The following is a 14,070-nucleotide window of genomic DNA, read 5'->3' on the forward strand; positions in this document are numbered from 1 at the left end:
GCCTCCCAGTAACAACTGCTTTCCACGGCACCCGGGATTAGGATCTGCGTCGATCCTTCCTCAGTATGAGAGCTTCTGGGGCCTCGATTTCCCCCTCACTCCATCTTCCTTCTGCAACAGAACGGGAGGGCTTGCTCTGGGTCAAAGGGATCCATCCCAGGGTCTTCCGGTCGTAGGGACCTGTCCCGGGTTCCCAGTCAAAGGGACTCACCCTGGACTCCCTGCCCCCTGGGTCTGAGGTCCCCAGATCAAAGGAATGTATCCCCAGGTCAAAAGGACCCATCTTGGGGTCCCCCCACCATCAAAGGGACCTGTCGTAGGTCCCCTCATCAAAGGAACCCTTCCTGGGTACCCTCTGTCAAAGGGATGTGACCCCAGGTCAAAGGGACCCTTCTTGTCCCCCCCCCCGTCAAAGGGACTCATCCTGGGTTCCCTCAGTCAAGGGGACGCATCCCCCCGGGGCAGAGGGACCCACCCGGGGTTGCTGCTGGAGAGTGCGGGCTGAGCCCAGGACGCCACAATTTCGCTGTGACACCTAGTGGAGCTTTGGGGTACTGCAGCCTTGGGGCTTCCTGGCCAGCTCGGCTTGTTTCTTCTCCATGTTGATTTTTCCTGCGGCTCTAATGAATATCGACGTGAGCACAATCAGATTAAGAGTTAGTCATCAGATGGCTAAGTTGTGGACAGGAGAAACTAGGAGCGTGTGTGTGTGTGTGTGTGTGTGTGTGTGTGTGTGTCCTAATGGACGTTTATCCGCAGGACCTGGCACGCTGCCCAGAGAGTATGGACCTAATGGTTTGGGTGGGTGTGTGGATGGGGCCGGTGGCTGGGTCTGGTCACGTGGCAAAGCGGCTAGGGTCTGCTTCCGAGGCAGCACGGCGGCGGGCAGCCAGGCTCTGGGGCCTCGGAGCGGGGCTGGGGCCAGGTGGCGGGCTGCCCCGCCCACAGAGCAGGTGAGCACTGAGGTGGACTTCAGACTGTGTGGATTAGGGTTAGCAGTGGCCGAAGGAGGGGCTTCTTGTTCTGTGTGGCTGGGCCACCTCAGGACCCCTCAGATGGGCATCAAACAACACTCTCTGCCATGCTGTTTCTCTATAGCTGGTGGCCCTGGGGCCCCAGAGGAGGGGGGGTCTTTCTCCATGGACTATGGGATGGTCTTCCACACCTCCTGACCCCTCCCCGCTGCCACGCGGTCACGACTCCAGACGTGGGAACCGCTGCTCTGCCCCTGGCTCCAGCCCCAGACCACTTGAGCTCTGCCGTCTCTACCCCAGCCTGCTCCGGAGACCCAGTCCCCAAAGGTCTGTGTGAGATGGGGTGAACGCCAGGTGCCCCCACGGATCCTCGTGAGAGGGCCCCATGAGCATGACCGAGTCCAGATGTCAGCGAGGGAGGACCACATGGCGTGGCAGATGCTGTCTTATCCCTTAGATGCAGGAGAGGACGCTATCCACAACGTGCACCGATGTGGACAGACCACGGTCAGCCTCGGTGTTGCTGCAAGTGTCCGTCCCTCTGTCCACCGTGCACCCATCACACAGTGCTGGGCACTGTCACTGAGGCCGACTCCTCCCCACTTGCTCCCTGCTTTTGGGCTGAGCCTGGCTCGGGGCCGGTGGTGAGTGGTCAGCTGGGGCCTTGCGCACTGCAGCTGGACCCGGCGGCTCTGTTGGAGGACCCAAGGCCCCTGACAGTGGAATATTGTTGGTTTGAGTAAGTGGTGTCTCTTAAATTCAAGCCAGGATCTAGGAGATTGTGGACTGGGCGTGGGATCAGCAGAGACACCCACTCCTCTAAAGTCTGCTGTCCCTGGGGTTGGAGGGAAACCTGCAGCCCGCTGGCCTCCCCAGTGCCTTTCCAAGCGGGGAGGTGGGAGCTGATTCCAGGAGCTGAGCCCTGCCCACCCCTCCGGGTCCTGCTGAAGCCACCATTGTCTAAGGAGATGTCTCTGCTCACAGCTCAGCATCCTCTCAATGCCCGGCTCTCCTGGATGTCTGCTGTTCACCTGGCAAAGAAACCCGGAGGCAGAGTCAGGATCCTACACTGCCACCTGCCAATAGGGAGACCTCAGAATCCCTTTGTAGGGAATGGAAACATTTTTTTCCATCCTCTAAGGTTTTGTGATTGGGGCATGCAGATTAAACTGACAGGAGAGTGTGTTAATAGGAGAAAAGGCACGCACTTTTATTAATAGTTTAAGTTTCACGTGTACAGGGGCATCACAGAAAGGCAGTGAAAACTCAGAGAAGCAGCTAGACTTGAGTGCTTATGTATCATTTCAGCCAAGGGCGACACATCGTGAAGTGACTAGCAAATCTGTGGGGGAACTAATGGAAGGTAAGGGTCATTTTAGTAAGGTCTGCTTACGCAGACTTACCTCCGTGCTGGCTCCCTGTCTCCAGGGATAGGGGTTGTTCTTCTTGCCCTGGTACAGATGGGGATGGGGGATAATTCATGCCATCCTCATGAAAGAAAACTTACGCTCTCTTTTTAGGCAGAGGAGGGAAGGGCAGAGGCCTTTTGTTGATTCTCAGTTGCCTTCAGCTCAAAATAGTCCTTACAGCAAAGTGGCATATTTTGGGGCGGCACATTCTGATCCCATTCTCTGGCTTGGCCTCCTTTGCTTGTCTGTACGTAGGAGGTTTTCACTGGGTGATCTGGAAGCATCCTGCCCGCCCCCCAGCCCAGTTCCCCCATCCTGGGATTCCCTAGCCTTTCCTATTACTACTTATTAATTAGTTTTTTTTTTTAAGGTTTATTTATTTATTTGAGAGAGAGAGAGAGAGAGAGAGAGCGCCCATGAGTGGGAGGGGCAGAGGAAGGACAAGCAGACTCTGTGCTCAGCACAGAGCCTGATGCGGGGCTCAGTCTCACAACCCCGAGATCATGACCTGGGCCAAAACCAAGAGTCGGTCGCTTAACTGCCTGAGCCACCCAGGCACACCAATTACTAATTAGTTCTTATCTAACCGTGACTGGCTGAGCCTGGCTTCCTAACAGGATGGCTGCCAGTTCCTCCCCAGCCGTTCTTGCCCTTGCGCGGTGTCCCAGTAGAGAAGGGGCCTGAGCCATCACCCCATCCGCCTTCCCCTAGTGAGAGACGGGGAGGCCCAGGCAGGCAGGGGTGGGGGGGAATTGTGAAAGCAGCAGGGGGAGGCAAGGCAGGGCTGGGGCTGATGTGGCCCGGCTCTCCTGGCATGCAGTGGGGAGGCTCCCACTCCCTCCTCTGGGGTGTTCAGAAGGAAACCGAGGACGAGAGAGCTGGGGGTCCCGAGGGCGCTGCCAGCTCCCACGCGGGGCCGAGTCCTCCCCGAAGCCCACTCAACATGCATGTTTCCTATCAAGACGCTTCATGTCCAGGCCGGAGGCCCTCTCCCACAGGGACCCCTCCCTCCCTGCAGAATCGGATGCGTTTGGTACCCTCGGGGGTGGGGGGGAGCGGCAAGGGAGGCCACACCTGTCCGTCCGTGATAAGGACACGGCTGTCCTGCCGCCTGGCCAGCCCCGTCTCCCATTTGGGAGGGTCTCAGCCCCCACCCACCGACCACCTCTTCAGGTTTCAAGGGTTGGGGTTTCCCGTGGGATTTTGCTTGAATACATTTTCTGTGCCTTACACGGTTTGTAAGCCACGTTTTAAAGAGCATCCATCAGTACCCCCCCTCCCCTAGGAAAGCGCGCTTCCCAGGTGCCTGCGGAGTCCCCAGCACCACCTTGGGGATGGCACCCCACCCTGTCACCGCATTCCCTGCTGGCTGGCTGGATTTTTGCCCAGCACCAGGGGCACAGACACAGGCCAGGTCGCTGGCACCCTGACGGCAGATTCCAGTGAGGATTGATCGTATGAAGCGCTTAGCTTCGCAGACGCCATTTCTAGTGATGGCTTTGCTGGCCCACAGGGCAGCCTGGTTTCTCTGTTGTCTCCCCGCCTCCTGGGGACACGCATGCGGACCTGTTCTCCCCCTGAGTGCTCCTGAGTCAGACCGCTTTGATGGGGCCACCATTCAACCCCCCCCCCCACAGTTGGTTATTCACGTGCCCCCACAGCCAGGCGTCTCTGTGCTGGAGCTCACTGGACGGTCCCGGACAGACGGCTGTGGGCCTCCCTTGCTGCTCCCCCCACCCGGAGGGTACGAAGTGCATCCGATTCTGCAGGGAGGGAGGCGCCCCTGTGGGAAAGGGTCTCCATTCTGGACATGAAGTGTCTTGAAAGGAAACCTGTGGATCTGTGCCCACAAGCCACGGGGGCATGGCCCTTCCCTGGGCGTGGTGGGTCATCGTCCTCTCTGTGGCTTGGTCATCCCCCCTCTGTGAGACGTCGCTGAACACTGAGCCGGGCCTCTTGAGTCTTCTTGTTAGTCCCTGGAACCCCCTGGAAGCCAGAAGGACCCCCTCTCGTATCAGGGAGCCTACTGGGCGCTCCTCGAGAGGGGACAAGGCCGAAATTAGAAACAGTCCTGGGCACATCTTAGCCCCTCTGTCTGGCTCCAGCAGCCACCCAGGGCTTTGGAAAACCTCTGTGGGCACGGCTCGGGCTGTCCCACCCGGGCCCGCTCCTGTTCTGGGGGGCGGAGATGGCGGGGGGCAGGTGGGGTAAGCGGGACATGTGGCCAGCCCCTGACCCCACGGAGAGCATCGCTGGCCACTCCCAAGCTCTAATTGCCCAGGAGCTGGCCTTGAAAGGAAAAGCGGCACACTTACTGAGGATCTCGAGGATTCATGCCAGGTTCCTTTTCTGGGTCTAAGAGCCAGGCAAAAATATCTCAGTATAAAGACTCCTCTGGCCTTTGGGGGCCCCTCCCCGACACCTTGCTGCCTGTTTTGGGAGCAGGAGCATGGGCTGCTGTTGGGCGGCTCACCGGGTGCCGAGCTGAGGGCTCACGGGCTCAGCTTTGGGTCTGGATCTGCAGCTTCACCAAGGATCTGAGTGCCCTGTGCCTTCATCTTGGGGCAAGAGTGAGGCCAGCATGGCCTCAGGACACCCCCATTTAACAGCAGCAATTCCTTCATGCGGAGGTGGCCCCTTGTTTCTGGACCTGGTCGAGGTGTGGCCCAGAGCCCCGCGGTGCAGGAGCTTCATAACACTTTTCTCCCACCAAGTTCGGACACTGATTTGGGGGCCAGCTGGCCAAGTCATACAGAACAGGTGACCTTTCTTATTTTGCTTTTAACCCAGTAGCTGGAGCTGAGTAGGGTCCCCGCGACCTCCCCATCAGCTTGCCGGGGCAGCCCTTGGTGTCCCACGTGGGCTGTGTAACAGAGCGAGCCACATTGTGGTCAGTGTCCTGAAAAGTGGGGAGCTGGCTTGGAGGTAGCCCTGCCCTCCAGCTCGGGGACAGAGGCATTAGGTTACAGACCTTGGCGCTTGGCAGAGGTTTGCTGACAGTTTTACAAGCCGTCATGGGCTGGGGGCTCTGCGGCACTTACATCCCATTGTAAAGCTCTGGGGGGATTCACGGGGCTGGGACACACCTTCTGCCTCCATCGTTCTGGTTCCAGAGCTTCCCCAGCCCTAGTGAGGCTGCGGGCCCAGCACTGTGGCTCAGAAGGAGCAGGGAAGGAGGACATGGTGGGAGGGTCTTGGGGAGGGGAAGGTGGACGAGGGGCCGCCCCCAGCCTGCCCCCGGCTTCCAGTGCCACCGAGGCGCATGCACACCACGGAGACACCAGCGTCAGGTCCCTGGCAGACGCGGACCCTACATCTTAAATTGCGGTTTGATTTGGGACCGACTCCAAGGTGCAAGGCTCAGCAGTGAGCAGCATCCCAGATTTCCAAGAGGAGACCCCGGGTAGCCAGAGCTGTTCTCAGTTTTTTCTTTTTAAAATACACTTCTTGTCTTCTGAGGATTTTTTCCCAAAATGGCAGGCAAGGGCAGTTCAGCCACATCTGTTAGCAGACCTTTGACCCAGGGGGTCTGCTTCCAGGGACTTTCCTGAGAAAGCTGCCCGCCTACCCACCGCCGCGGTGCGTGCCCTTAGAAGACAGGCGGAGTCCATGAGGACCCCCTCCCGCGTGGGCAGCTCTACGGCCACTAAGCTCATGGATAGGCCGCGGTGCCCAGCGAAGAGCAAGAGCAGATTGCAGGGCGGTGTTGTAGGGGGTGACCTCCTGGAGAAGGAGCAGCACCTCCCGAGCCGCATGCATGCCCCGCACCCCCGCGGGCGCACTCTGCGTCGTGAGCTGCTGTCCCTGCGGCCAGCCGTCCCTGCCAGTGCTGGCTACTCCGGGGGAGGAGAGGGAGCTTCCCCTTCCCGCTTTGTACAAATCACGTTCTACAACAGCTCTCAGGAACAGGGACCACGTCGACGGTAAAACAAGCAGAGGAGAAGAGAGGAGCAAGTGTGGGTTCAGGGGCAGACAGTTCGTGTCCTTCGGGATAGTTCCTGGAGAGCCGCAGGTGTCCGTCTTCTTGGCTGGGAACCGGGGATTGGTGTCCCTTGCCCACCTGGAACATCGTGCTCTGGTGGTGTGGGCGCTGTTGTCCGCATGCAGCCGTGCCTGGTGCAGAGCCCTGGACCCAACACCCATCGGTTGTACCGGGGTGCGGCCGATGGGGGTCCCTTTCCGTCAGGAAGAGGGAGTCAAACCTCCTTCTGGACGCAAAACAAACTTCATGCACCTCAGGCTGGGTGGGAGTCTACCAGGACTGGTGAGGAAGCTGGGCTGATAGAACAGGTTTTTTTTGAAGATCCACTGTCCTACTTGTCTAATGTTTCTAGAGTGTCCTGAAAGGGACAGGGTTCATCTAGAGAATCCGTAGAAGGTGTCTGTCCGGCACCTGCCTTAGGGACCAGATTAATGGGGTCTGTGGAGACCACGGGGTTGGCTGTGTACGCACAGGCTCCTGAAATCGCTCAAGAGGGGTCTGTGTCCCGTGGACGTCCTGTACATCTGTCCCAGCAAGCAAACGCTTCGACTGCCTTCTGTCCGAGCAACCACACGCAGAGTCGGTGGGGACCGGGTCACGAACGGCAGCACACTGGTGGACGGAGGACTCAGGCCTTGGTCTGAGGGTGGCCTCAGGGTGGCCCCACCTGCTGGTGTGCAGGCCTGGAGGGCACGTTCCTGGATGGTGGCTGCTGCCCGCCTCCCAGAGTGTCACCTGTGTCCCCGGATTGCAGGCTCCCACCTCTGTCTGCCCTTGCAAATCACTCTAGGTCTGGCTCAGAGCCCCCTTCCCCATCCCTCTCCCCCCAGAAGCCTTTCCTCATCCTCAGCCCACAGCCAATGCCCCTCTCTTCCCTGCGCTTGGCTTCTGGAACATTCCATGCCATGGGGTCTTGCTGCTCTGTGCATTTCCTCGCGGGCTGCAGCTCTGACCTCCTCATCCGGACACAGCCCTGCTCCATCCCTGTTGCATTCTGACCCAGCTGTCTTGGGCCCTCTGTTCACAGGGTCCCCCTGGACGCCCAGGCCTTCCTGGGGCTGATGGGCTGCCTGGTCCTCCTGGAACCATGCTCATGCTGCCTGTGAGTATCCTTATTTGTGGGGGTGGGTGGCCAGGGCTCAGGGCTCAAAATGCGGTGGAGAGGGTGCCCTGGGCTCTGTCTGAGGATCCATCCCCTGGCCACAGAGTCACTCTGGCCCATCCAAGGGGCAGGGAGTATGGCTCTCTGCAAGAAAGCTGAGGGGCATCTGTCTGTCTCCGCTGGGATCTCCAAGTGGGCATGCCACCAGCTGGTTCCTCCTTGTGCCTGACCTGCCCTTCGCCTTGTGGTGCCATCTCCTTCACTGGGAACCCAGGCCCAGGAGGGCATTGTGTGGCATGCTGGCCTGGACCTCAGGCTTCTGACTGGTGGCCCAGTGCTGCCCGGGAGGCTGCGCACAGCTCAGGGAGACTCTGTGTGGAGCCAGCCGCTTCCTGGCTAGGCCTCCGCAATGCAGGCCTTTGCACTGGGCCCTTGGCTTTTTCTTGCAATAGGTAGGGGCTGTGGGGTCTCAGGGTGAGGTGCCACAGAAGCCAGAAAGTTCATCCTAGACCTGGGCCAGGTCTCCAGGTGGCCCCAGGGCTGAAGCTGGCAGGTGGGGCTGGGGCAGCGTGTCCCTGGAGGGTCTGGTGCCAGACGTTGCCCAACCAGAGCCCCCCATGCTCCGCTGTCACCCGAGAGGCCCTGGGGTCCAGGGTGGGCACCTGCATCAGTGCACCCCAGGTGACCCCCATCTTACACCTGCAGTTCCGCTTCGGAGGGGGCGGTGACGCTGGCTCCAAAGGCCCCATGGTGTCGGCTCAGGAGTCCCAGGCTCAAGCCATTCTGCAGCAGGCCCGGGTAAGTGGCGCCTGTGTCCCAGGTGAAGGGGCAGTGGAGGGGGGCTCGCCTCCTGGGGGATCAGGACACTCTGGGGCATGTACCTGTCCTTGTCTAGCTGGGGGCCCAGGCCAGCGCTGGGAAAGGGGCAGGAGGGGTGTCAGGGTTCCCTTGTCCATGCCGAGGGTCCAGGTTCCTGGATACGGACGTGCAGGGCTGTCTGCTGTCCGCTGCGGGGCTCCGGGGATGGACAGACCTGGAAGGGGCTCCCTGTGGGGGGGTGGGACTGAGATAGAGCCTCTGGGAGAGCCCCTGTGAGCCCCAAAGCCCCTCGCCTGGCCTGGGGGTCCCAAGGAGACTTTCTTCCTGACGGCTCCACTCTCTGCAAATCAGCTGGTTAGTGAACCGAGGTTTTAATTGATGACACTCCAGATTGCTGATTGCAGGTGACAAGAGCAGACCCCGGTTCTGTGGGGTGGGTGGGGTGGGTGATCCTTCAGTGGAGCATCGCCTCTAATGGGGCATTTCAGGAAGCTGCTAAATAATCCCTTGTTTGGGCAATATTTATGTGGCTCTGGTGCAGCAGAGGTGATGTTAATGATCAGAACGCGTGGATAATTACAGGACAGCTTGAGTATTGAATTGTTGCTATGGAATAAATTGTCCGCGTGATGCAACGCAGTGCGTGACAAACCCCATTGCCTGCGGCTAGATTTATTGGCTGGGCCTGCCTGGCTGGCCTTTTAATCTGAGAGCTTTAATTGGAGCCAAATGGGTGATGGGCTTACAAGATTTTATAATGCGCACAAATCTTTTCCAAAATGAAAATGGCATGGTGCAGGGACCGGGGCGGGAAACTGGGTTGCAGAATAGGAGCAGAAGAGATCCTTTAGGAAAGGGGGCTGAGCTGGGCTGTGGCAGGTGGGAGCCATGCTCTGGGCGGGGCAGGGTGGGTAACAGCTGAGGGGTGTGGGAGGGGGCGCTGGTTGGGGAGAAAGGAGCAGGTACCCTATCCCTACAAGGGGGGCATGCGCCCCCCCCCCCCCGGTTCCCCCTCCATTCGTGGTTGGCTCACAGGCCCCAGAGGAGTCTCGGTGCTGGGTTTCTGGAGCGCCATCTGACCCCCTCCTGCAGAGGCCCCTGTCCTTGGCATGCCCTGTTGGGCCTTTCCCGCCCGATGGAGCCTCCCCTGCTAGGACCAGTACCCCAGCTGTTCCTCAGCCTGCCCTGTTTTCTCTTGCAGCTGGCCTTGCGGGGGCCGGCTGGCCCGATGGGTCTTACCGGGAGACCCGGCCCCATGGTGAGTCCTTGGTGGGGGAGAGTGGGGGAGCCTGATGAGGGCTGGGGCGTCCTTTGTCAGTCCCTTTTGGCTCCCAGCTCACCTGGAGAGAGCACCCTTTAAGCTCTTTTCAACCACTAATATATCAGCGGCACCCCAGCGGGTACGGGGTCCCTGGGCAGGTCCTGGGGGGAGGCCGTGGGGGCGCGGGGGCTGGGAGGCCTGCCATACCTGCTCTGGCTATGATTTTGCCTCGTGACCTGGGTTGCCTTTCTTTCCAGCTGTCTTTATTCTTTACAATCACATTTCCAAGGTCAAGAGCACTTGGGTGGGGGCAGACCCAGCCATTCTAGTGCTGCCCTCCCCAGCTGCACAAGCCGAGTGTGGTGTGTGCCCAGGCGCACTCAGGGCCGGCAGACAGGATCCCCAGGGAGTGCAGGCGGCCTTTGCAGTTTGCAAGGAGATGGCGGATTTAAACACCCACCAGTCCGTTCCCTGGGAGGGGCAGACGTGGCTCTCTGCCCGGGTCTGCCTTCGGCACCTGCCCCATCAGTGCTGGCTCAGGGCTGCTCCGTCCATCTGCGGCTCCTGCCTTGTCGTGGGCCCGGAGGATGCCCACACATTGCCCTGAGCTGTGGGCTGTGACAGACCCCAGTCACACTCACCCTGGAGAGAGAAACAAACATGGTGTGGGCTTCATGGCTCCCACCGTCCAGACTTTTGTTCAAAACGAAGAAGACATCCACATAACTGGAAAGTTACTCATCGTCCCTTGGGCTCTGTCCAGGGCAGGCAGGCTGGACTCCTCTGCTCATTCTCAGCGGGAGCCCTGCCCCACGGGGCAACCCCTTTCCCGGGGTCTGATGAGAGTTCCTTAACCCAGACCGTGTCTCTCTAGGGCCCTCCAGGGAGTGGAGGTCTGAAGGGCGAGCCGGGAGACATGGGGCCTCAGGTACGTAGGCACCTCACTCTTGCTGCTTGGAGGGGCACCGCCAGTGTGTCGGAGGTGGTGACTGCTGGAATGGGGGACCCGACACTGCATGTCTTCAGGGAAGCTGGTGGGAGTTGTGGCTTTGTGCACAGCTGGGCGTAGAGCAGAAATACCTGTGCCGTGCAGGGGGACAAGCTGGCCCCGTCGGGCCCTCACTCAGGGCCGCAGATCCTGTGCCCTGCCCGCTGCGGCCCTGAGCTACCATTGGCTGGGTGGATGAGCACGGGGACAAAGCTTTGCTTTTGCCTCTGAAAAACACGGATCTGGCCTGACCCTTTGCCCTCTCTGTTTCCGGACAGGGACCCCGAGGTGTGCAGGGCCCACCTGGCCCGTCTGGAAAGCCTGGAAGAAGGGTGAGTTTTGGGGGTCAGTGCCAACAACCGGGTCACGCGGGGGCAGGGAGGCTGCTCTGTCCCCAGTGCCGGGCTTGAGGCCCGAAGCCCGGCTACTCCCCTCCCATCGAAGGGTGACTGTTTTCAAGGCCGGATCCCCTTCCCCCGGGCGCGAGCTGAGCCAGCGGGTGCTCAGTGTCCTGGGGCAGGTGCAGCTCACCCACCTCTTCTGGCCTGGCCCCTGTCCTGAGCACATTCATTTAGTTTGTAAACGTTTTTAATTGAGGCAGCTTCCCAGGCCTTCTGGGAGCAAGCATGGAGAAGACAAAGTGATTGGTGGGCCTTCTTTCCCTGGGGTAGCCTTGTTTCTCCAGAAATGGCCTCGGTTTGGGGTAGGGGAATGGCCCGGTGGATGTCCAGGGCCCTCGGGACTCTGGGGGGCATTTCCAGTGGATGAAACGAGTTTGTTTCCATATGACCATGGCTGCTGAATAGGACGTGCGTTTACAGGTTGGTATAAATGAACGATCCCCATCCAGACAAGCCAGGGAGAACCTAATGAACTCACATCTCACCAAAAAGATGGCTAAGGAGCGGGTCTTTTCAGCCAGAGAAGGCTTCAAGTGAGGGAAGAGAAAGTTCTGGATGTGAGCCTGTCTGAGGGGTGCTGTTCCCTGGGGCTACCTGGCCACTCTGCTTGGAAAGTGTGTGGGACGGACAGGACCCCTCTGGGGGGGGGGCTAACAGTGTTCCTGAACAGGAGTGATGGGGGCACGGCTCTTGTGTGGCCGTCAGGACGCGGGTCCCCCAAGCGTGGGGGATCCAGACCCCATGCAGGGTCAGACCTATGCCTCTACACGGCCCACCAAAGCCGGAATTCGGTGATTCTTGGGAGACAGTCGGGGGTTTATCTTGGACCTGATTCCGGAAAAAATCGTATTTCATTAAAGGTTTCTGTGAGTCTCTGTAAACGCGTAGTGTCCCTGGGAGGGCAGGGAAGGCGGACAGCGGGTCCTCCCGCGGCTGGCGGGGTTCCACGGCCCGCGGTGAGAGCACCCAGGCGCCCGGAGCGCACGGTGTGCCGGAGGAGAGGCGGCGGGAGGCCGGGTGGGCTGCGCTGGTCTGCCGCTTCTCTGGAGGCCCCGTAGCCGGGCCGGAGCGTGGGGCTGCGAACATGGGAGCGGCTGCGCGTCCCACTGAGCGGCGCCATGCCGTGAGGTCGTGGGAGCGGTTCTGACGAATCTCCCATGATTTCTGAGTGTGTGCACGCCTGCGGGGGGCCCCTGTCAGCTGCTCTGTTCGCCTGGTTAGGCTTCAGCCTTTTGCCCTGGAGCCGAGCCTCTTGGGCGCCTTTCCCGAGGTGACTTTTCATCCCTGGCAGCTCCTTGCAACCTTGAACCCCGGGGAGACAGACTGTCTCCTTGTGGTCTACCCAGATCCCCGGCTTCTTCTCTGTTGCTGCTCTGTCTCCCCTGTACTTTGAGGCCAAAAGCTGCCGCTTTCCAAATGTTCTGTGCCGGGCGGTGAGTGGCCCGGGGACGGCCTTGTTTGATCAGCTGCATGCCGGACGCAGGGAGGAGAGAGGACGCTGCTCTGGGTTAGCCCTTCACGCTCAGCTGGCTGACATCGCTCGTTAGCGAGTCGGCACCTGGCCGAGTCTGCCCCTGTTCCCGTCCAGGTGGCCTCAAGCCTGGCGGGGCTCTCCTGGGGCGACCGTGGGGCCTTTGTGGTGAGCCTGCCCTTCGTCCCTGTGGCCAGTCGGGTGGGGGCCGTGGCCTTGTCCTTGCAGTTTCCTGGGAATAGACGGAAGTAATGGGCCGGGGAGTGGCTTCAACAGATGGAATGTCGTGCTTACAGTGGGCGGCTGTGTGGCTTTTGTGAGACCAGCCACCACTGTGGGGCTCAGTTTCCTTTGTAGCCAACTGGACTGATCCTAGGCGCTTGCTGTCTGTGGCTCTCCATTCTTTCATCTGGCTTCTGAACAGTGGAAGGGAAGGGAGCTGTGTATTGATGCAGGGACACGCTCTCTCTGAGCCACAGACCCACAGACCCCCAGTCCCGTGGATAGACGGAGCTGCCTGTTGGCTCTCCTGCAGCATGGTCCCAGCCCAGGCGCAGAGACAGGTGGCACTACCCCCATCCGGCATTTCAGATGATGAGGGCCACAAAGACGTGAACCACGTCGAGAGATGTGCAGCAGCCCCAGGACCCCGGCTCTGGGTCCTCTGGACCAGCCTGGCCACGTGGGGCTGTGCAACTCTGCTGGGCCTCACCCGAAGCCACCACTCACAGGTCCCTGTGACAGCTTGCCTCCTCTGTTCCAGGGCCGAGCTGGGAGTGACGGAGCAAGAGGGATGCCTGGACAGACTGGCCCCAAGGTAGGCTATGCTCACTGCCTCCTGGGGTCCTCGGAACTGTGGCCGCGATCGCTGTCATCATGTTGGTGATGTGGCCAATATGTCCGTCATGTGGTGAATGTAATTCTGATGGCAAGTAATGACTCATGACGTTCGCGCTCCTTCAGTGAGCACACCGTGATGTGGACGAGCTGCTGTTATCCAGAGTGGGTAGAAAATGGGTCACCACACCTGCCAGGGTTTGGACATCCGTTCACCTAGTAGCTGGTGCGGATGAGCTCGGGTGCTCCCCACTGAGCTCCTGCGAGGCTCTGGTCTCGGGTCCCCGGAGCAGCGTGGAGGGAAGAAGGGCTTCTTGAATCTCTCCCAGTAGCCCACGGTCTTCTTCCAACCACAGAAGTATCTTAAGCCTGAATTAGCCTACTCTCGGCTTCACCGCACGTGGTTTGCCACATCCACGAGACAGGGCTCTGCTCCTGGGCTCCAGGAGGCAACCTGGGTGGCCAGGGAGCCAGGGTGCGTGCAGCCCAGCGTTGGCCCATGCGCCAGATGGGTATGGGCAGCTACGCGTGCCGGGCTGTGCTTGGCGCTGAGGGCGGAGCAGTGAGCGAGATGGGCGCACATGCCGGCGCTGTCAACGAGGCTCAGAGTCTGTGGCCTAAAGACAAAAGTCACCTCTGTGTTTCTGGCCTTTGTTGGTGTTTGAGGGAAAAGAGCCCAGGAACATAGACCCAAGGCAGTGGGGTGTGTGGTTAGCGGAGGCCAGGGGTCACTGCGCACGGGGTTTCTGGGGCCTGGGTTCACAGACGCCACCCGAACTATGGCCGGAGGCAGGGCGGCTGAGCTGTGTGCGGTGCGGCGTCTGAA

At 60.1% G+C, this 14,070-nt stretch overlaps 1 protein-coding gene across 2 annotated transcripts in view; it reads left to right on the forward strand.

Moving 5' to 3' along the window:
• The window catches only part of COL5A1 (collagen type V alpha 1 chain), a 151,691-nt gene that overhangs the window by 71,648 nt on the left and 65,973 nt on the right, over nt 1-14,070 (forward strand). For both annotated transcript variants that reach the window (XM_028093425.2, XM_028093426.2), the window contains exons 12-17: nt 7,393-7,467; nt 8,173-8,265; nt 9,488-9,544; nt 10,422-10,475; nt 10,814-10,867; nt 13,171-13,224. In XM_028093425.2, coding sequence (XP_027949226.1) covers nt 7,393-7,467; nt 8,173-8,265; nt 9,488-9,544; nt 10,422-10,475; nt 10,814-10,867; nt 13,171-13,224 — 387 coding nt within the window. The remainder of the gene's footprint in view (nt 1-7,392; nt 7,468-8,172; nt 8,266-9,487; nt 9,545-10,421; nt 10,476-10,813; nt 10,868-13,170; nt 13,225-14,070) is intronic.

The sequence above is a fragment of the Eumetopias jubatus genome, unplaced genomic scaffold (genome assembly GCF_037043125.1).
Source record: "Eumetopias jubatus isolate StellerSeaLion01/CBP00866 unplaced genomic scaffold, mEumJub1_p1.0 scaffold_15, whole genome shotgun sequence".
NCBI lineage: Eukaryota > Metazoa > Chordata > Mammalia > Carnivora > Otariidae > Eumetopias > Eumetopias jubatus.